General features: G+C 40.9%; 1 protein-coding gene across 1 annotated transcript in view; it reads left to right on the top strand.

Annotated features, from left to right (window-relative positions):
- Nucleotides 1–8,367: 8,367 nt before the first annotated feature.
- The window catches only part of LOC129092670 (pro-neuregulin-3, membrane-bound isoform), a 349,566-nt gene continuing 333,792 nt past the window's right edge, over nucleotides 8,368–24,141 (top strand). Inside the window, 1 exon segment of the mRNA XM_054600685.1 lies at nucleotides 8,368–9,091. Within this exon segment, the coding sequence (XP_054456660.1) occupies nucleotides 8,368–9,091 (724 nt within the window).

The following is a 24,141-nucleotide window of genomic DNA, read 5'->3' as shown; positions in this document are numbered from 1 at the left end:
ATCAATGCATATTCTCACAATCAATAAATCTATATTTTTTACAAAAACTGTAATTGGGCAGAGGGTTGCACATCATCATTCAACTGTTCATTGATTCACGCATGACATCAGACCGATGTGAATGGATTTTTAAATAAAATGTGATAAAATCATTTACATAGCTGTGACTGCTGACAGCTTTACGCCTGCTAACGACGTTCACATTACATTACATTACATTACAGTCATTTAGCAGACGCTTTTATCCAAAGCGACTTACAGGAAGTGTATTCAACATAGGTATTCAAGAGAACTACTAGTCACCAGAAGTCATAAGTGCATCTCCTTTCTTAAACAAGCATCTTAAAGCATAAACCAGAGCAAAAGTACAGTGCAGAGGCAAAATACTACGAAAACAATAATTGCAACAGACTAATACAAATATAGTAAGTGCTACAAACTACTACGAATAGGATAAGTGCAGTAAACGAATACGAATTCAATAAGTGCAGCGAACTGATACGAATACAGTAAGTGCAACAACTAATACGAATGCGATAAGTGCTACGAGGAAGACCACATGAGAGGGGACCCAGGAGATTTATTTTTGTTTGGTTGCCTTGAATTGAATTTTCAAGACAAACATTTATTTTCCAAAAATACCACGGTTTGATCAGTGTCCCTCAGCGCCTGATACCTACATCAGTGCAAACCCATCCATGTTGCTATGACACGTTCAGAACAAGGGACTCAGTATAAACTGTACCATGTCAGTTGTCTTGTCGATCGTTAGTCACGTGACTCAATGTTAAGTTCAATGAATTAAGTGAATCGTTGTCATTCATTAGTTACGTGAGCTGTCACTCAGTCAAGTTACCGTTAACCACTATCTTTTAAGGTCGTCACCGTTTGAAGCGAAGGGCCGCTGGCCAAGCCTTTTGCATTTGAGTTTGGAGTGAGAATACGTTGTCATTTCACATTTCACCACCTTTTGTTGGATTGACACACTCTATCGTCTACCATGGCCCTAATGGTTTGGTAATTAATTGTATCTCGGACAACAAATCCAGGGCAATGAGACACAAAATGTGAGGTAAGTCAAAATAATTACATTAAACCTTTTTTTCATTGATTAAGATGGAGCATAACACACAGACACACCTCTTAAATGTCTAAGTGGGATGTACTGACCTCTGACCCTTCTGTTGTCGATTCAGAGTCAATGTGTGTAAGCTGCCCTATGGAGCTTATCATTAGATCTCCAGCATGCGAGCTCAGAGAAAAAAACCAACTGGGCTGCATTTGCATCGATTCAGCAGAAATTTACATTCGTCGCCTGATTGGTAATAGAGGAAACTGCTGTCTCCAGTGGTATGAGCAGTAAAAAGGGAGACATTGCTTTTATAATTATCAAACTGTCACACCACCAGTGAATATTTACAGTTGCTTGCAGACATTATTTACAAGATATGCCACATTGTTTGGTGGAGGGAAAAGTGTCACTCATAGCTGATTGTTCTAAATGAAAAGAAGTTACCTGTGGAAAAAAATTTTCAGCGTACTAACTTTAAACATTTGGTTTATGCATAATGGGACAGAGGCAGAATGTTAATCCATGCCATGCAAGACATCAACAGTGTGACATCTCTGTATACATGTGCAGGTGTGTGTATGTGACCAATAGGCCTGCTGTCTAAACCCCTGGGACTTGACTCTGCCTGACCCAGCAGACACCGCTGCCATTTCAATGTAAGATATATGACATCCAGGTAGAGATAAAGCACAGTTAAGACATTTGAAGAGGCTTCACTTTCCCTAATGTCATATTAATAATGGTGATGGTCATATTGATAACCACAGAACCAACCAACAGTTATTTCTTCATAGGATCCCATTGACCTCTAATAGAACAGTAGCTAATCTTTCAGTGGCCCTTGATTAAGCACAAAATAACATAATCTTGACATTGATAGTAACAAAAGAAAAAATAAACATAAGGATTATGAAATGCAGCAAAAAAGAAATTGAATTTTGGGGGATCTTATGATGGGGTCTGAAATGGTTTATTACAATGCAGAGCAATACAGTGAAAATGTGCAAGGACTCTACAAATTTGAGCAGTTTTGACAGATATATGGCAGCAAAATGTTGCAAATAATGCAGGGATTGATTGGATTTGTGATCATTATTTTCGCAATCGACATTTCCTGGAGGGTCATATTGGGCTGAGATCCCGCTCTCATGCACACATTATTGCTCTGGACAGATGACTACTTTACAACGTTGACCTTTTGGAATAGGGCTGATATGCTGTTTGTTGCTGTCTAGTGATTGTGATTGGAGGAAATACATTTGTTTGCCCTTTAATTAAAAAGCAGGTTGCAGGGTGGGAGGCCTAATAATGGCGACAAGCATAATCATCAGAACAAAGATGACAAAAGATGTGCAGGCATCAGCAGACTTTGTTTTGCTCCATTCATATATATATATAAATATATATGTGTGTGTTTTGTGCAGGTTAATGGAGCTGCATCCTTCTCGAAATAGGTCCGTGAGTGATTTACTGCTGCCAAGTAGAGTGGCATCTTAAGAATATGCACACTTCCTTAAAAATGAGAAAAATAGAAAAAATAAGATAATAGGTTGCATTAGTCCACCAGCAGATGATGAGAGGGCTTCCATACACTTAATGGAACAGGAATTGGAGAGTAGTATCAAATAGGCGTTTTATAGTGATGCCTGGATCGCAGTGGTCATATGCAATGGGATTGCATAAAAAATGCATCAAGAATTTCATATTTCTCTGGGCAGCTGGACGTGATTAGGATATTCTAATTCATACACTTGGTCTGAATCTGTGGGATTTTTTATATGGTCGCTGTGATGGTTAGCAATATGCTAAACAAACACATCACTTTACACACTATATAAACACGAGACCTATTTTACGGTATATAATAGGATTATATTGCTTGATGGTAAACAACAGATGGCGTGGGGATGTGGCGATCAGCAGAACTGAAAGTGTGTATTTACAGCGATGAGTCACAGGCAAAAGCTTAAAATAAAACTATCAATCTAAATATAAACCCCACATTGAACACAGACAGGACAAGATGACAGCAGGATTAACAATCAAACAGAAACATAATGCTAATAATCATACATGTTTACAGTGTTACAAACGAGACAGAAGCTATATTGGTGAATGTCCTCTGGTTCCATCTTCAGATTTTCTCTGTTATTTAATTGTAAATTGAATGTCTTTGGGTTTTTAACTCTCAGTAGGACAACGAAAAACATTCGATAATGTCACGTTAGGCTCTAACTTTGATTGGAATAATTATGTAGTTTTTGGAATATAATTGCGTGCCGATTGCTTGGCTCCCAACCACTAAGAGTTTGTTATTAACCTAACTATAACCAGCATTCAGCAGCTAAAGTGCACTGCAGCCTATTAGCCCCGGCCTGTTAAGCCCGGCTGCCGACGACATTCTCAAGTACCCAACACCTTGAAACTCTGCCCCCTTCTGCTGCATAACCTTTATACATATTCAACGTGTTGCATTTCCAAATTGCACCAAATTTGACAATGCACTCCATGGGATGTTGAGCAATACGCCCTAGCAAGTGTGATGTAGATAGGATTAGCAGTTCTCAGGTTATGCAAATGACAGACAGACAGACAGACAGACTCCTGGCTTTATAGTTGCATTAATAAATGAATGAATTAGAAAGTAGTTTCAGTCATTTTTCATTCACCCACTACGTATAAAAATCATCACATTTTAATCCTAACATAGTCACAACACTTTGCTCCAGTTCAAATCGGCCCCACATCAAAAAACAGTGCAGTGCAAACACATACTGATCTCGTTCACCATTGGATCCCACTTCGCAGACACTTCTCTTACTGTAGGTAAGGAAAAGTAATTATTCCATAATCCAGCACAGGCCATGATATATTCTAATTAAGCACAGTTAAGGCTCGGCTTGTCAGCAGAGTTTTTTTGTAGTCAATTACAAACTGTCCTACTTGAGAGGTAAAGCAGTTTATTTTGCAACTCCTGGTATCTGAGAAAGCCTTTTTAGACAAGATAAGATAAGATAATCCTTTATTAGTCCCGCAGCGGGGAAATTTGCAGATACTTTACGTAATAATAAATAGACCTATTTACAATCCATATTTGAGTACCACTATTGGATATTATCCATCCGATTTAAAAGATGTAGAGAGACCTTCTTTGATCTTCTGGTTCTGCAAAAGTAGCAGTTTTTACAGTAACAGCTGTATGTTATTAAAAGTGTATTTTCATTAAGTGGTGGTGCACATAGGTTAGCATTACATTTGTTTCCCTTTGGGGCGTTTGCCAGTGGGATTATTGACGATTGTTTCATCCCACCACAGTGTCATGACGGCTGCTTTAACACACTGTTGCTGTTATATAATTGAATGCCAGAAGACAGAAAGAGGTGTGAAAACCCACAACGACATGCCTTGAGTTTCCCCTATGGGACCGGTTGAAGGATTCTCCTCCAGGCAGATGGCTATCTGCATGACTTTATGTGTGTGTCTGGCTTGTGACGCTATCACATCCTCGTAGACACTCTTTCATGCACACAAAGATAAAGTCACAGTCCTAGAGAGGAAACCGTGCATGGTTTTTTACAACAAGCATCTTTTAAGGTTGTTTAACAGACGGCTGTACACTGTTAAATTGATTTGAACCCGGGCTGGATTTAGTGAGGCTCAACCATTAACATTGGCTCTTTAACATACTCGTAAAATTAAGCAGTGATTCAAAACAAAAAATATTATTAGTCTGTTTTACCTTCATCCTATTTCCTCATGACTTATGGGGATTTTTATAATAATTCATTATGATTATTTCCTCGTGTTTAACCTTTACTTCACCTCACATCTATCACTTGCACCATAAATCTGCCTTTTTTTCATACACTTATTTTAAGAGCAGAATATACAATAAAGATATATGGGGGGGAAAGGGGTATGAGATATTCACAGTAGTGTTTAAATGAAAAAGATATTGAAAAAATGAAGATGCTTGATGGTTGCACCAATAGGACATGCAAATATACAGCTATACAGATACAAGGGATCCAGGCAAATCACGAAACATCACACTGAATACATTAAAGAGTGAAACTGTTGCACGCTAAGAACTCTATTTCGGACCAAGATAAATCGTCTTGGTATTCATTGAAAGATTTTATCTGCAAGTTGAATTGCGAGGAACGTGTTTCACTCACTTGGCACTTTTGTAAAGAAATCCCAGGTTATGATTTTACGCAACATTTTGTAAGATAATTAATAATAAAATCACATTATATACTGACATGCTTAACATTGCAATATAAACGTGCATAGATACATTTAAAAAAAATAAAATGAAATGAAATTCAGATGACTAGAAGAGGAGGCTATGTAAAATAATTCATTTTAATCTGCAATTTCACCCAAAACAATAAACATGATAATTCACGTAATCCAAAATATACCTCAAGGAAGAAAGATATTAATTCCCAACATGAAATTAACTTTAATACAAACGAAAAAATCTCACATATATCTCACATATGGAAGCTGTCATTAACTATAAAACCAAAACACAACAAATATAATAATGTACTACATTAGGAAACTTTCATTTTAATATGAATAATAATATAATACTATATAATAATATAAATTTCTTTCTTTTAAAATTCTACAGAGACAGCATTTTTTTGTACATATACATAGAGATAATATAAATAATATAAATTTAATATTTTTTTTGTTGCTATTCTGACCAAGCTCCGGTGTATCCTCATGAATACTAAACAGGGCATTAAACACAGATAAATGTCTTTCCTCTGATAATCCAACTCTCCTCCCTTTATTATTCCCAGTCTCTTCTCTGGTGCTGAGCGGTGGGCGGGGCTTAGTGACTGACGGCTCCTGCATTGTGCCTCTGCTCTGATCCCTCTGGGACTCTGGCTTCTCGCTGGTAACCGCCTCGTCTGCCTCTGCAGAGCTCTCTCTCTCTCTCTCTCTCTCTCTCTCTCTCACCGTCTCCCCCCCCCTCCCACGCTCATTATCTTTATCTGTACACACACCTCCACTCCCCTTTCCCCCACCCCACCCCTTTTTTCTTTCACTCTCTAGTTTTCTGTATGCATTCTGCATCTTTACCCACTCCCCTTTCCCTGTAACGGAGGTGGGCAAGCTTCCCAGCACTGGTGCATCTAGCAGGTCCAGCCTCTCTCCCTCCTCCTCCATCCCCCCTCCCTCTCTCTCTCTCCCTCTCTCTCTCTCTCTCTCTCTCTCTCTCTCTCTCTCTCTCTCTCCCTCTCTCCCTCCCTCCCTCCTCCCTCCCTCCCTCCCTCTCTCTCTCTCTCTCTCTCTCCTCCCTCCCTCCCTCCCTCTCTCCCTCTCTCTCTCTCTCTCTCTCCTCTCCCTCTGTCTCCTCCCTCTCCCTCCCTCCCTCTCTCTCTCCCTCTCCCTCTCCATCTCTCTCTCCTCCTCCCTCCATCCCTCCCTCCCTGTCTCCCTCCCTCCCTCCCTCCCTCTCTCTCTCTCTCTCTCTCTCTCTCTTCCGTTGCTCCACCAGTGTGCACACTCCACTCCGTCTGTGCCTGCATTTTCTTCCTCCCCCCCCCATCTCATTCGTTCCCTGTCTCTCAGCAGCGGCAGCTCAGGGAGGGCAGCTGTATGTGCGTCTGCATAACAATTGCCACAGGTAAAGACAGCTGCATCGTCGGATGTTGCCAACCCCGCAGGGGGCGAGGGAGCCTTCGCTGCTGCTGCGGCTGCAAGTTCTCATCCGAGCGAGGGGAGCACATCTCTAATCATCTCCAAGTAAAGCATCCTGGAGGGAAGGACGAGCAGAGGATCCCAGCAACCCGACCAACAAATCACAAGCTGACTCTGAGAGAGCACAGGCTTTCAGGGACTGAGGGGAAAAAAACACCTCTCAGAGAGCGAGGAGAGAGGATCAGTGGGATATTTTCAACACTGTAGCCTCCTGTTTGTGTTTTTTTTTGCTCTTATCTCTTTCTGTCTCTATGCTCTTTCTTTTTTTTAATTACTCGCATCCACTCCCTGCCTCTCGTCCTCTTTAATTTCATCCCTCTGTGGCGGAATGTTCTCTTCAAATAGATGAGAAGAGGCTTTGGGAGCGCTTGGTGCAGTGTTAACGGACAGGATACTGAGACAGCAGGGCGCTGAGCGGACAGCTTGGGGAAATCTGACCCACAGCCGGCTGGAGAAGCAGCAGGATCACCCGTCGCAGTTGCAGATTTATCCGCCCCGTGATACCACCACTGCGCGACAACACCCCTAATTCTTTTTTTTCCTCCACTCTCCCTCCCCGGTCCTCATCTGAAGTGTTTGCTTTTTGAACGGATCAGGGACATTAATTGGATTCTACTGCTTTATTTTTCAGCCTCACTGGAATTTAGAGCACAAAGTGGGTTTGGAATCAAAGAAAAAAAAAATTAATGATAAAAAAATCCTTCAAGAGAGGCTGATTGAAAAGCAGCAGGCGTCAAAGATAGCAGATATTCAAAGGAGAGTGTTCCACAGACGCATAAACGACAGATCTATCGCTCTCTTTCAGTTACGAAAGAGACAGATTTGGGGGGGCTGAGGGACGCTGACTCGGCTAAAGCTGTTGGAACAGGCTGCATTGGACAACATCTTTCATTTCTTCTGATCCGCCACGGGGTGGGGAGGCAACAAGACCCACCCTGCAAGTTTCACTCCCCTCATTAGGCGGTACTGTCCCACCGTGGATCGTGCTTCGTGGGGACGTATATGCATGTTGAGTAGAAAAAGCTTTTTTTACTGCAGTGACAGCTGAACACTGATGCCACGGATTCCTCACATGCACGGATGTAAAGCTGTTCCTTCCCTCCCACCTCTCCCTCCTGTCACTTCTTCTTCTTCTTCTTCTTCTTCTTCTTCTTCTTCTTCTTCTTCTTCTTCTTCTTCTTCTTCTCTGGCTTACCCTGCTGTGGACGTATTTGAAGTTCACTGTGACTTCATTTGGACATCGGTAGTTGGGCAGGACTAAACGCGGACTAATCGGGCGATTATCAGTCTACGCCAGCTCTCCCCTTTCTCGCTGGTGTCTCTGAGTGTGAGTGTGCGTGCTTGTGTGTTTGTGATAGTGTGTCTGCATGATTTCCCTGCACCCCTCCCCATCTCTTTATCCTTGGATTACATCTTTTTTGTAGGTGTTAATAAGTGTCCGATTCCTGTGAGGTCCCTTTTGTGTTCTATTTGTTCGCCTTTTTTTTCTCCGTTGTCTCTTCTCACTGTCCGGCATTGTTGGGAACCTTTATGCCATGTGCTGCCGATGCTTATCACAGGGTTAACCCTCAATGAGCCATAAAGGACGGCAGGGAAGGATGAGCGAGTGTTCTGGAGCAGCTGTTTCGGGGGCGGTGATCCTGGAGGAACCTGAAGCTTCAGGGGCTTCGGGGGGCCGAGTTGAGGGCCAGGCCCAGGATCAGGGTCCCCTTCGCTGTGCGGTTTGGCCTCGCCAGCAGACATGGCTGTGTGTGGTCCCCTTACTTATCGGCTTCATTGGCCTTGGATTGAGTCTGATGCTGCTCAAATGGATTGTTGTTGGTACAGTGCGGGATTACGTGCCAACAGACCTGGTGGATGCTAATCGAATAGGCCAGGATCCTATTTTCCTCTCCAAGCCAAGTGGGATTCCCAAAAGTCCCGATACCACCACCACGACAACTACTCCTACAGTTGATGGAGGGAACCCCACAGCCAGAACTGTAACTATTGGGAAAGGTAGAACTCGTTCCACTGCTACTACCACGACCATGAACCCTCGAGCGGGAGGAGCCTCAGTTAGCCAAGTAACCCCACGGAATCCAGTAAATCGGAACGGACGTGGACCCTCTGGTTTTACTACAACCACCGCAGCGCAACGGACGACCTTGGTAATTGGAACGGCAACGTCAAGCCCCTCGCCGTCCAACCCGACTGTCCTCCATGACTCTACGCAGATGTGGACGCTGGAGCATACTACCACCGAGACGGTCTCCACCACGCTCACCACGCGTACGCACGGCCACCGCAAAACACGTAAGTCACTTGCGTCGGTGTATGCTTACGACTTGCTTCGGAATGTAAAGTGCGGTTTTGTTTTCTGGCTTGTAACATCAACGGAGAAGGGCAACGTCTTTGGCCTTTGAGTTGAGTTGACGTGAGTTGCCTTGGTTGAACAGATTAATGGGCAAACTCACAAGTAGCATTCCAGTCCTGTCATATATTCGTCCATTGGTTGGCTCTTTATCATCAAAACTGATATATAACGTTGAAATTTTACAGCTTCGTTGAGACTATTTCGCTTGCAATTAACATGGACCACCATCTTGTTTGGGAAATTGAATATATGACACACCAGAGTGATCCTTAGCATTCGTAGGTCCAATAAGGCAATCGGAACTATGGCAGGACTCAATAATCAATCGTTCTGCCCTGGGTCGTTAATATTTTTCTTCGGTGTATTAAGATTACAATGGTGGTAAATACAGTAGGCTTAAAACATAAAGTGTTTTCTATGTTATTTGTTGATGTTCGCATCACATAAAGGATTGGTGCAAAGTGTCAGTTATTACTTTTTACAGATAGAATGCTTTAACATAAAGTTTAAACAATAAGAGTGTGTCAAATGGACACTTATTTATTTTGTTTACTAGCTGCAACCTCCATCCCTAAAAGTTGGAATATGAAAGTGTTGATTTGTTTGTCTCGTGACACTAATCATCTGACTGAAGCCCGGATAAACTGATTAATTGTGGCATCTGGAATGATTGAAAGTGTTCTAATCCATCTGTTAATGGACACTGATGATCTTCTTCTTTTCACCATCTCTGCCCTTGACTCAAGTCGTGGTATGCACACATGCTATCGATTGGTGCTGCACGGATTTTCTCGCAGCAATCAATGACACACAGACACACATCTCACGCACACACACACACACATACTGTACACACACACAGCTTCCTCCATGATAGATCTCTCTGCTCTCAAAATGGTGTCACATTATGTGCTGGACTTCCCTCTGCTTGTAATGTTCTTGTCTCTGATCTTTAACAATGTGCCCTCATGCTCTTCAGTCAGCAAGCAGTTGATGAAAACAGGTGGTGCAGGCATCGTAACCTCGTCGTTTATTCTAATTTAACTTAACAATTATATTCACATCGCCATGATATTACACCACTTAGTGTCAAGGTCTGGACCAATTAGATTTCATACATGCATTTTCTGTATGTTATGAAATATGCATTTTCTGTATGTTATGAAATATGCATGCACTGTATGTTATGAATTCATTTGCACTGGCCTAAATGGTTCTGTAATGGCATTTTAACCGTACTATTGTTGTTATTCTCTCATCATACAGTCTGTTGCAGTGTGCGATACACACAATGTCTGCCATTTATCTATTTATTTATAATTACCTGATGGCAGCTATATATTAAATCATTGATAAAATAAATCACCCAATCCCACCTGCTGTGGCTTGTCTGCTTCACTGCAAAGGTGCGGCTGCTTCTTTTGTCTCCGCGATAATGAAAGTGTCCCCCCGATTACACCAGAGACCAGGGAATGTTCCCTCTGATAATTAGAAACATAGGGGGGAATTGTGTATCATTTCATTACCAGGAGGAAAAATGGGGGCCATCCATCATCATCCTTTCATTTATTAATTAACCATTAAAAAAAAGAATGTAATATCTCCAGCAAATGCTCATGAAAAACCATTAAGCTGATAGATATCCGAGGGAAAATGTCACTCCTCCAGCTCGCCACGGAAAGTTCTGCCGCCAGAGAATAGCCGACTCGTTGGATAGTCCTAAACACCCTTCACCCCGCCACCCCCTCTATTATACCACCCACATGCTGCTTTGATTTGAAAAAGCCATCATTTTCACAAAAAAAAATATCCATTATGTATGAATGTGTTATGCGGTATTTCTGAATTGCCTGTGTTGGCTTGCGCTCAGAAAGGGAGAAAAATGATATTAATTTAAGTATAGTAGGCCATCTGTGAGCTCTTATTGATGCTGTCTTTGTGGATCACAAAATAGAGATGGACACAGATTTGATCTCACACTGGGTTTTGGTGTTCTCGCAGGTCTATACAGTTGAAAAAATGTTTCCATATGTTTTTTTTTTCCTTATTGTAAATAATAAATATTTCTTAACAGGTTTTATAGATTGATGACTCAACCTCTTCCTAGCCATCCAAGCTTTGAGTGTACTCTTATGCGAGTCATCTCTTATTCTCTATGCAGACAATGAATGACACTTTCAACTACAAAACCCCTGGTGTAGTGTAGCGTTGGTGGTATTTGGTGACATTCTAGCTTGTCTAACTGTCAAAAAGTCAAGATGCGACAACTATAGGAAGGTATCATAGTTGAGACGTCTTACTCCTGACGCAAATGCCACTTTGAAAACATGATTGACATATCTAAATCGTTTGGACCTTAAGAAAATCTTACAGTCAGCTATCCCCATGCTGTAATCTGCAGACTGAAGCAGAGATCTGGGAGAGTTGATACCATTATGAGGAGCCAAGTGACCTCTGCACTGCAGGGCAAAATGTCAGGTGATGCCTCAGCGATAATGTGGATCAACGGAGTTGGAAATCTGATGCGTGCCCTTATTCTTCACCCCTTTTAGGATTACAAATTATGGTGCAGTTATGCTGAATATAAACTGAAATGGAAAAAAAAAAAAAAAAGGTTCATAAGTGTTCATATTATTAACTACTCAAATTACTTATTTTTAAAATGCTACATAGGATTTTGGAAAGATGAAGCAACATATGAAAGACACAAAAAATGTTTATATAGCTGATATTATGAGAGGGTATCTAAAATTTGAATTATAAGCAATAATAATAAAAAAAAGGACATATTCAATGTCAGCAAATACGATCACATCAGTCAGTGTAGCGATGAGTACATCCTACAAAAGTGTATTCAGTGATGATAAGGCACTACAACTGCATTTGTTGTTTATGTCCCCAATAAAATAAAATAAATACTCAAAACTGATATTATCAGTAGATTCTGATCTGTGATTGTAGATTATGAATGACTTCCGGGTCCATGCGTCAGAAATTGTACTGGTGCAGGTGGTCTGAGGTCTTTGTCTCCAAAGCTGAGCCACTCAATGGGATTAGGTTTCAGTCTGACAGTGGCACTGAAACCTAAATCCAGATTAACAGCCCATCACCATGACGGTGGAAGCAACAGAATTACATTAGCCCACCTATCAGTCACACACACTCCACATGGGCTTACAAGCCGCCTGACTTGAGGATAGTTGTGATAGATGGTCTGTGGCTGGATGTTTTTTTTTCATTAAATGATGCTGAGGTGACATCTTTAGGGGAATTTTTACTCTTAGCTGTGTTTCAGGATCCTTCAAGGGTTTAGTAACAACACAATTGCACAGAATAAAGTAGAGCTTAGTGCTGCTTTTTGTGACAACAAACAATTCTCAGTATTCTCAGCATATTTTGCATGCACTTTAACCAAACCTCACTCTGAATTACTTGGGGCAAAATGCTTTAAAAATGTATCAGCTGAAGCATAAACTGTTAAACCAACTTCTGTGTTTTTATTACAGGAATAAACGTTTTCTCAACTCTTTGGGCATAAATGTGTTCTAAGCTTCAGCCAAAACTCTTTATGAGGATATTATTCTTCATGATCAGTATAAAGCTCAAAATCTGCAGAAAGCCAGGATGATTTTTGGGGCTGATGTCAGCAGAATGCTCTGATCCAACGGAAGCATCTGGGGGAAATAAAATGTTTGGTACAGCAATCTGTGTATCTTAATTAGCTTTATGAGTCACTTGTATCCATTAACTACTTATACTAGGAGTCAATGCAAGATATGTTTGGATGGGTTTAATGTTTACTCAAAACAATTCAATTATGGCAATGATCTCCCAATCTGGAAAAAAAACATAAATGTTGCGAAATCTGATGGTGGAATTATTTTCAACTACAGTATTTCCACAGCAAAATCATATATACAATTAATTATAATTGAGATAATTGAACCCATCACTGGAAATGTTGCTTAAAAGCTTAAGTGTTTATTCTTAGTTTTGGCTTTTCAGTTCATCTACTTTAAAGAAAAGACCCCCAAATTAATAAAAAAAGAAATCACTTTGGCTTTAATCACCACTGGCCAACACTGAGGTCATCAGTGTACATTATTACACTAATCATGTCATAAGGGAGATATTTTAGGTTTTAAACAAAATTGTAGAGTTCATGTTCTTTGCACTTGGATAACTTCTGCTGCTTAACAAGTTCCCGGTGGGGTTTATGAATGTGTGTGACTGTGCACTCTGCCCTTGCACATACTAACACACATGCACACACTGATGTGTTCAAAGCAGCATATGTCTTGGGATGTCTATACGTACGTGACCCAGCCGTGACCTCTTGTGTGATTGAGAACTGAAATCAGCACCATCCTTCAAGTCTGATTGCTTCCTGTGAGCTGAAACTGTTTTTTTAGGACACAATTAGAGCTGTAGGGGGATGCAATGTGGGAAATAAATGCTGGCTGGAATGTGAACCATTTAAGATAATCCTTTATTAGTCCCGCAGCGGGGAAATTTGCAATTTAAATTGCGGCATGTGATATCCTTAGTGTGAATATTGTGTTGTGCTCTGTAAAAATGTGTCAAATGTTGTGATAATTGATCTGGGATTGTGTCTCTTGTAAAATGGCAGGTAGAGAGGGGGTCACTGAACCTGAGTATAGTGTATAATTCCATCATTATTTCATTCACATTAACCCTAATCATACCAAGTGGTGTTACCAATGTATTGGGATCCTTGGAGAAACCAGTCAAAAACAACCCCACTGCAGTATTGGCAGTTTAAAGAGATACAATAGAATATGTAGATAAAATGTTTGCAATGTGTCCTAATATAAAGCATCAGTTACTGCCAGTCATTTTGAAGGAGACGGACACATACATTCCTAATTTGCTCTGCTGTTTGTTCTACACAATATACAAATGAACTGTTACTTCTCCTAAAATTATAATCTTCAGCGGACATAAATGACCAAACTAATAATATTTTTAGAACAAATTGTCTAAATTAAGAACTGCTCTGAGCCCTAAAAAGTCAGAACCATCTGTTGGTCATTTTGTTTGGGAATTTGCAAGGTGTATCATCCACTATTATTATCCAATATTAAAGCCTTGTTTGGGTGTTTCTCTTTCAATTTCCAAGCAGTTCTGACATTCTGTGTTGACCTTGACATAGAGTTATCGTGTTCTTGAATGAAGTCCAAACATAACTTGTCCTGTAGAACACATCCATCTGAATGCTCCTGTAATCCGTATTCCTGAGAACCTTGCATCTCCTCATGTTCCACTTGGTTTGAGTGCCAAGATAACTTGTAACCTATCGCATGAGCGGTTCTCGTAAAGATCAAGGCTTTTTTTTTTTTTTTTTTTTTTTTTTTTTTTAATATGCAGTTTACTTCAGTCAGTTTATCTCTGATGCAGTCGTTGAGACTGCTGTGCCTGACCACTAACCGAATGCATGATAAAACCTGTCATGGCATCCTGATGAAAATTTTAATTTGGTGAAGATGCTGTGAGAATATAGCTTAACGTCACTTTGATTCATTCTGATGAAACGTCTTGCAGCGGGAAGAGGGATGAAATATTAATGATGCAAAAGAGAAACATGTTCAATATGTAGCGGGAAGTGTAAATAATTGAAGATGGCCCTTTGACGAATTATCCCACGCTGAGCTATTCCCCGTACGAGCATACTGTACTTGTTCAGTGAATGAAGGTGTTCAGGGCGTCTGCACTCCCCATGCAGGCTGAAATCATTTTTGGTGGGGGCAAAAGAAAGTCCAAAGGTGTTATATTTTTGAGACATTTTTTTTTTTTAGAAAAATTGCTTCACGACTGCCAAGGTTGAAATTCTCCATCTGCCTCTCTCCTCTCATTTACTCTGCTGTTCTCCCTTCCCTCCCGAGCATCCCGGTCCAGATGATGATGATGAAGTACAAAGTGGTTAAATGCTGCCGCTAACTTCAGAGGGGATTTTAATAATGAATTCAGGTTTCAGCTGCCTTGATTAGATGAGGCTTTGCTCCATTTCATTGGAGCCAGTGGGGAGGGAGGTAGCAGCCTACGAGATGTAAGCCGAGCTAATTCCGTTTCTGGGATTCACCTGCCCTCCGTCGGCTCTCCAGAGGAGGCTGCCACCTGCTAAGCTAACTGCTCCGGTGTCCCCATTTTCTGAGGTGTTTGTTTCTGGCTGCTCATGGGAAATTAGTTTTTTTGATGGGAGATAAGAAAGACTGCTTTGGCTGAACGTTCGGAACTTTAACTAAAAAAATACAGGGTAGTTACATAAACTGCACGGGACAACTACCCCCCCCCCTGCCCGACTCATGATGTCATCAACAGGTTATACGCCGAACCGTTACCGTCTGCTCTGTCTTAACCTTTTCAACAAGTCACCTCTTAACCAAATTGGCATTTAACAGACAGCTGTTTGGCATACATGCATTATTTAATTGGGTAAAACGTTATTATGAATAAAACAGCATTCCTGTGTATTGGGCAAAGTCATTTGCTATGAAGGTTTTCTTTAAATTCAGGTTAAAAAAAAAAAAATTTGGAGCAGCAATTTATCCATAAAAAAAATGTTGCGTCTTTCCTTATAAATATTCCATAACACAGGATGTAGATTAAGCTTTAAGCCTAGTTCTTTGTTTCCAAATTGTATGATACATCAGGGAGCATATTTAAGAAACACATATTGATTTCTGTGGGTTATTAAATAAGAGAGGTTTCCAAAGAGGCAATAATCTACAGCCCCCTTTTCGCCCACGCCCCACCTTTGGCTCACTCTCTTATTGAATCTGTCAGCCGGCCCACAGCAGCAAACCGTTTAACACAAGTAAGCAAATAAATATCAGACTCTTATGAGTTCAACCATGGCCAACAGCTAGTGTTGCAGCTTGTTTGGCTGTAGTTATTTCAGAGGAGGTGTGTGGGCCGTGACAAATGGGGGGCAGGAAACATTCAGCAACCCAGCTGACCTTTGGATGCACCAGACAAAACAGCAACATTGGTCATTTTTCTTAAAGAGCTCAAAAGTTTACATTTTCTGACATGAAATGTTTGATGTCAAGGAAATTGCTACACTGTCAGCAAAAAAGGTAGGCAAGTAGGGAGGGAGTGTAAGTTTCTGAATATGACACCAGAGATTTCTGTTGTGTTCCCTATAAAAACATTTGTTTTTTAATCCAATACCAAGTAATACTGGGGCAGAACTGATGAAATTGGTACCGATACTTTCAATAATTCATAGCAGTTTATATACTTCTATGTTGCTTTCCACCGTCATTTACTGAATCACCTGCATGTTAAAACAAAGGACACTTGTGAGGAAAAATATGTTATTTTATAAGTAAAATAAGTGCAGAAATGTATTTGTTAAGAACAATGAAAGTTTCAAAACGTATTTGTGCAAATAACATAAAAAAAGCTCCCTGAACCATCATTAATAGCTGTGAAATAGATCCAAACAGGCTCCATCGGGCGTCGGTTGGAAGTTAAAGTAGTACAACAGATCTTTTTTGCACAGTTTTAATAAAATATAAATGGTTGCAGAAGAGAGAAACTGATCCCTTTTTTCCCCCATGGATCCTATTGACACTAGAATTGATCTTCAAAACAAGACGTATAGACATCTGTATTATTGATATGTCCGCATTGATCCACCCAACCCCTAGTTACCGCTACTGCAAACAATTTAAATGGGTTGATAACAAAAAACACAATGCTGTCCTACTTAAACCAGATTTACCTAAACTTCCCAGACCTGGTAGGTATTCTACGCATCATTTGGAAATGACAGAATTTACCTTCTGCTATCGTGTCATTGTTTGAATCTCATTTAGCATCCTTATGTTTTTCCATTGTTTTTTTTTTGGTGCTCTAGAAATCCTTTAGAAAGACAGATTTTATAATATACAATGCAAGATTTGCCAACTGATTTATATAGACATCCACTTTAGGTCATTTGAGCCAAGTGACACAGTTTGACCTCTTTGCGTTCTCTGCTTCGAGCTCCAAATATTCACCAGTGATTCATTGGTCTGTAGAAAAGCCTTCTGCTTATTATGCTGCTGGCACCTGGCAGTAAACAATGCTATTAGCCAAGATAAAATGCTTCCACAGGGATTATTTAACCTCACTGTACACGGAGCGAGCAGGGAGCCCAACAACTCAGGCCTGAACCAGTTCAAGTCTGATAGCATTTCTTTAAATGGCTGAGCCGTTTGATTGAATTTTTTCCTCCTCTACCCTGCCAACCCCCCTCCTCCCCTCTCTCTCTCTCTCCCCCTTCTCTCCCTCCTCATGTCTCTCACTGCCTGTCCCTCAAGGTCAGCTTGTGTGAGTCATATTACCGATACTCCTGGTGCTGATGTTGACTGGACTCGATGGAGTGTCACTGAGAGCGGCTGGGAATTTCAAGAGTTTGTTTGCGGGTTATCTTTTCAGTTGCATTTGAATTTGCATTTTTATCAATTCATTAAATAAATAATAAATACAAGTGTATAGTGGTGGAAAGAATGTATCCAACTTAAGTACAATGTTGAGGTACATATGTATTCATATCAGTTAATAATACTTTTATCTGGGACGTACAGTAAATGTTTACTCATTTAAGTTTACCTCAGAGCTGTTTTCCAAATTAAGATTTAACATACATTATGATCTGCTTATAAATAGTCAAGATTAGCTCCTCCATAACCAGGAACAGTATTAAAAGGTGGTTAATGCATCAGTATAAATTACCCAACTGCTATACATAAAAACACAACACTCTCAAAAGGATCATATTTTGCAATAGGTATACATTTACCTTGTATGCTCAACTACATTTCCCATATTTTACTTTAAAGTTATGATCCTAAAAATGTCAATCCTGGTTGATTTGGCAATATCAGTAGTTATTGGTAGTAATAGAAAGTGTGATTTAATAATGCAGAGTTTTTTTCAAAAGCACATGTGTCTTGACCACTTGGGGCAGAAAAAACACATTTTGTCCGAAATTCCATAAGAATAAGAGCAACTTAAATATATATATATATATATATATATATATATATATGATATATTAAACATCTTAATAATATAATGTTAATGGTTCTCTATATGGTAATCAGAGCATTGATAGCAGCAAACAACTAGCTCAGCCATGGCCATGTTGAGAACAGTGCAGAGGCAATAGATGTGTTCTGAATTTGTTTAGCACCTTTAAGTAAAGGCTTTGAGATCTATTACCTCAGTACACTGTTGTTTGTGTAAATTATCTTTTGAAATGAGGGCCTGACTTAAGAACAACCTGGAGCTAATCTAACACATTTGTTTTCTGGGCCATTCATTGTGACATGAGTACCAGAGAGAGAGAGAGAGAGAGAGAGAGAGAGATCCTCCCTCTGTGTTTGTTATGGATAATGACTCTCTGTAAATGGGTGTGTCAGCGCCTGGCAACTCAATAAGTTCAGTGCATTTTTCAAGCAGCAGATACAAGCCACCTCAGTCATCCTCTGCCCTGTAAGAGATGTAAGATATATCGATCCCAGTGTGATTGTATCCTGGTCTTTTGCCACTCAGCAGTTTAGCAGGCGGCCGTGCGAACAAGCGAGCGAGCGAGCGAGCAGGCGGGCGGGCGGGCGGCCCAGCATTTGGGCGTGGGTTCTGATTATCCCGAGCTCGCTGCATTTCGCTGCGGTTATTTTTAGCTTCAAAGATTGTTGCCAGCTTCTCTCTGGGAGGCTGCGTGGAGCTGGCTCTTTTTTCTGGTGGAGGCCTTAGAGCTGACGGAGCAGGAGGAAATAGAACAAAGAAGCACAGAGGAGACAGTCGAGACGGAGGACTTTAATGTCAGTGGAAGATGGTTTTATTTTGGAAATATTACAGTTCCAGGGGATTTTTGAATGTTCAGCCCGGTGAAAAATCATGTCCTGTGTTTGTTTCGGGGACGCTGCCGTTGTGCTGTATCTTATTATGCTAAGTAACAGCAATTGGAGGCCTATAATGTGAGCCTAAAGATGAAGGAGGCTATTTATTTCCTGGAAATCAGAGCTGTTTAACTGCACAGTGCTTATTATGTTACCACATGGGAGGTTTTCCAGAGGAAACAGGAGGCTTTCCAGAAGGTCACTTTCACCTTGATTGGAAAACACACCTCAATCAAACACACACAAACGCGTTGGTCCTCTCGGCTCCGTCCTTGGGGCTAATGGTTACATAATTTCTCTTTTGGAGCCTGACATGGAGCATGTGTTTGTGTTTGTGCATGTTTGTCTAGACAGCATCAGTTAAGAGCTCAGTGTTCATTATTCCGTCAACATGTTTCACCCGCCCCTGTCTTTTTTGGGCTGTAAATTAGATGATTTTCGAACTTTCAGTAATTTTTGGGATGAATCGATTAATCTTTATATCTATAAATTGCTGAAAGACAAAAAGCATATAGCTAATTCCTGAGCCCATGGTGTCAAATACAAATAGTTTCTTTGTCCAATGGCAAACAGTTCATATATATATTCAATTTAGAGATAAAAAAGTAGCAAATGTTCATATTTCCACAAGCTGGAACCAAATATTCTTCATTTTACAGTGAGAGATGACTTCAACGTCTATCAAAATCCTCGTTAATTAGTTTTCTGTCAATCAAATAATCATTTTAGCACCAATATTCTTCATCACTTTTTTCTTTTTTTACCCGTTCCATTTTCTCTGTCTCTTTCTTTCTCTCCCCGACCCTGAAACTCTCCTGGCGGCTGTTCAAGGAGACTTTATGTGACAAGCCTGGTAAACTGGTGGTTTGCCTGTCTTAATATGTTTTTGAGACACAGATCTACGGATGACAGGTGGACTCCCTTGCTTCCTCTCCCCTGGGCTGTGTGACTCAGGATTTGAAGGGACAAAGGGAGATTGGACGAAAAAAATAAAAAAGCATTGCACATCCATCCTAAAAAGCCATACAGGAGTACAAGACGCAGTAGTCGGAACTGAGATGGAATTGTGAGGTTTGAGTCAAGTGCAAAAGGCGAAGAGGGAATGAGCGGACATGAAAATGGAGGAGAGGGGAGGTGAAAGTGGAATAATAAGGAGGGAGGAAATGCATTGTGGGGAAATGAGAAGAATTGGCTGGAGGAAAACCTTTCCACTGGGCAAGATGAAGGCAAAAGGAAACGAGCCCCTCTCATCCATCTAGCAACGCTGAGCTCTCCCTTCATTCTGCCTCCATCTTCCCCTCTCTGCCCACTCAGTTCATTTACATTTACATTACACCCAGCTGGAGTTGATTCGGTGGCGAGTGATGGATGGCGAGGTTCTAATGCTGTTTATAGAATTGGGCTCAGGGGGTTAGCAGTGTCAGCTGTTTGCAAGGTGGCAAGTGCAGTCTGATACAATATGGTTTGCTTGTTAGCAACTGAACTGCTAGCTGCAGAGGTGGCACATCCATGGAAAGGATAGTTTTGATCATTGTCATAGTAACTAGCACGTACAACATAAGTCGGACATTATAAAAGTGTGGCATGCAGTGTTTTACTTTTCAGATGAGATAAAATAAGATAATCCTGTATTAGTTCTGTGCAGGATTACAGTAGCAGAGAGGATAGTGCAAACGAGAGACGAAACAAGATCAAAACAAGTATTATAAATAAGTAATCACACAGTAAAGAATATTCAATGAGTAAAAAGTTAGCTCTTCTTGACCTGCTATGACTTTAGAAAGGAAAGTCATTTGTATGCTATAACGTTAACCTAAACCTGAAATATGCATGATCATTTAAAAGAAAACGGTCCTATACTATCTAACAACAACCTCCAATTTCATTAAAATCATTTAGCTCATAATGGCTGACTCAGAGTTTGTGTGTGAAAGCACGGGGAAGGATTCATTTTCACTGTGTACATCTGTGACACACACACACACACACACACACACACACACACACACACACACACACACACACACACACACACACACACACCAATGACCCGGCCTACCCTGTAGAAAGCAATGCTGTCAGAACAGGGCTTTTGTGTGTAATGCCAGATGGCCGTTCATGGTTAAAAAAAAAAGAAAAAGTCTCTGTGATCTCCCTCAGATCACTGCTCAGACCTCGTACAATCCACTGGCAACCAAAATGTAGCACATTGTTACTGGACAGTATGGTTCACTTTTCATTGGTAAAAAGCTGACTAAAACTCAGTTTATTTGCTACTTTTCTTTCTCATTTATGGTTTCCCACTCTCAGATACAGTAGTGGTTTGTATGGTTGTAGTATGGTACAGTATGGTAATCATTTGTTCTTTTTTGCATTGGGAGAATTGACACCATGGTTCATTGTTTGGGACAGATCCGAAGCGATAAGAGACACATACACAAGCTGGTGGTGAAAAGTTCATCAGTTCTCCAGGAAAACTTCTCACAGCCTGATGTGTGTAGCATAAACACGTATTCCACACACACTCACACACAAACACACACTGGGGTGTTGTTAAAGTAGGCATGCATTTCTGTCTGCGTCAAGTAAATGAAGACGGAGGACTGTATTAGAGGCTGTGTGACAGCGCCGTGTGTTAATAAAAGGAAACAGTAGGAACAGAGAGGAAAGTACATCAATCCCTCTACTTTTTTTGGGATGAACTTTTTTTCCTTTGCTGGGTTGCAGGGGGCTGATGCATATCCCAGCATGAACTCAGCGAGAGGTAAGGCACAAACTAGGCAGCTCAGAGAGAAAATAAAAACACGTCCAGACAGGCAGTTTATACTTTACTGCTTAGCTAATCTGCATGTTTTTGACTGTGGGAGGAAAGTAGAGCACCCATAACGGGAAGCAGATCAAGCAGCGGTGCAAACTGCAGTTCAGTCAGACACAGTAATGTTCGTTTTACCAACTCTAGCCAGCAGAGTTGTGACAGTGGCCAGTTTATCTTACATGATACTATGCTAAATACCCTCTACAAAGATGCCCAGGGCTTCTTCCCAAAAATATGATTATTAGGGATGAGATCATATTATCCTCACAATGTAGGCACACTGCTTATTTTGGCCTCTAAATATTGTATCTGTACACCTGTATGAATAAGATTCGATGTCTCTAGTCTGGTAGCCGGTCAGCTGATGCATGAGTCACCGATGGTCGATGCATGAAAGTCACAGCTAATGACTCCAGTGCACTGCCTGAAGCGATGCAGCGCCGCAGTGGTTCGATGCAAAACTCTGTTACCCTTTTATCATTATCATAATTATTATTATTAAGGGCTTTTGTGTATTGTCGTATAAAAACATAATACTGTTTTTATCCCATTTAAAAGCCAATTGAGGGCGTCTAGTTCAGATGCGCTTCGTTCCTGCGGGGATGAACACGTCAGAGTCATGAGCTGTCAACACTCCATCCGCCGCTTGTCAGCAGTGACTGATGTCCAACGCCCGCTCTCGCTCTCGCTCTCGGCCTTGTCTTTTCTCTCTGTTTCACAAATCACAAACACACACACACACACACACACACTAACTGCAACACATGCAAACCCCTCGCATGCATACACACACACACACACACACGCCCACCCACACACAGACGGCTGGGGCGTCACTCTGCTGGCTCGTCGCCCTGAGAGGAACACAGAGGAGGATGGACAGGCAGGAGCTGTCAGTGAGGACGCAGGGACACGGAGTCGGCTTCCCACTTCAAATAATGAACCACATGTGAAGCGTCAACTCAGCTGCAATTAGATCAGATGATAATTATCTCAGCGCAAGTCACTCATCCTAATCAGAGTGAGATTTCCTGGTTGGGCTAAAGGGGATGTTGAGCAAAGTAAGAGGCAGAGAATGATAGATTGAAGCCGCTGCGGAGTTTAGTTAACGGATACTTTCCTACTGAAGACATTTTGTAACTAAAACTGGAGAGATTATCTTTATTCATGATGCTAAAGAGTTTAAACAGGCCCTATTATGCTATTTTCCGGGTGCATATTTTTATCTCAAGTTACAGTTACAACATGTTTTCATGCGTTAATGCTCATAATCCTCCTTGTTTTTCTCATCCTGGCTGTCCTGCAGCACCTCTTCTCACCCTCTCTCTGAAACGCTCCGTTGTAGCGCTTGCTCCTCCCTCCAAAAAGCAAAGTCTGCCCCTATTGGTCAGCTAGCCCGCTCTGTTGTGATTGGTCAACGTTTCACATTTCAAAAAACTCTTCTCCAGAGCTTCAGCTCCGTCTCTCTCTTTTGTTGTTTGAGGGCCAAACTAGCCAGAAGGAGTTTTACGTCTTTTCTGTAACATTGTGACCTCATAAAGTTACAGAAGTGAAGGAGAGAATTCAATGGAGCCGTTTCAGGAGCTCAGGAGCTTCTGAGGGGGAGGGTAACTCCTTTTAGGCGTGGACTTCAGGTTTTACACTCTACGGACCTTTTACATGTACAAAAATATATATAACACACTAAAGAAGAGGGAAAAAGTGGAAAAGCAAAATAGGGCCATTTTAATATATTGACCATTTATGAATTACAAACCGTATAACTACGACTATACAAATGTCATTGCCTGATTTAAAAAAAACAATAATTTAAGAAGAAGCCAGACTCTGTAACCTTTTACTCTGCCAACCATAAAGGATGGTAGAATATGCAATAGGCCTTGAATAAATAATAATAAACAAAGGCTGACGCTCTTTTTTAAACAATAAAGAAATCTGCATGATTAACCTCATTGCTTCAGATTACATCCATCGCTTCATTGGTCTTTTCTCAATCATCATTTTGTGCAGGCTTGAACCACTCTGTCTCCTTCAGTCTCGTAAACGTGTGAGAGAGGGCGCATCAACTGAACCGTGAACGGCCTACATGAACAACAGCTCCGTCTTCTGTCTGTCACAATCCCATTAGCGCTGCGTTTGACATTTTGCAGCTAGTACTACTACTGCTGTACTACTACCACGTGCGTATGCACCCCTCTATATATTATATATTATCTAGTTTAAAGTACATAGAGTAAACCTACTCATACGCATTCTAAATTCT

Source organism: Anoplopoma fimbria, chromosome 6, assembly GCF_027596085.1.
Source record: "Anoplopoma fimbria isolate UVic2021 breed Golden Eagle Sablefish chromosome 6, Afim_UVic_2022, whole genome shotgun sequence".
Taxonomy (NCBI): domain Eukaryota; kingdom Metazoa; phylum Chordata; class Actinopteri; order Perciformes; family Anoplopomatidae; genus Anoplopoma; species Anoplopoma fimbria.
The sequence above is the reverse complement of the archived record's forward strand: the minus strand, read 5'-3'. Positions and strand labels throughout refer to the sequence as shown.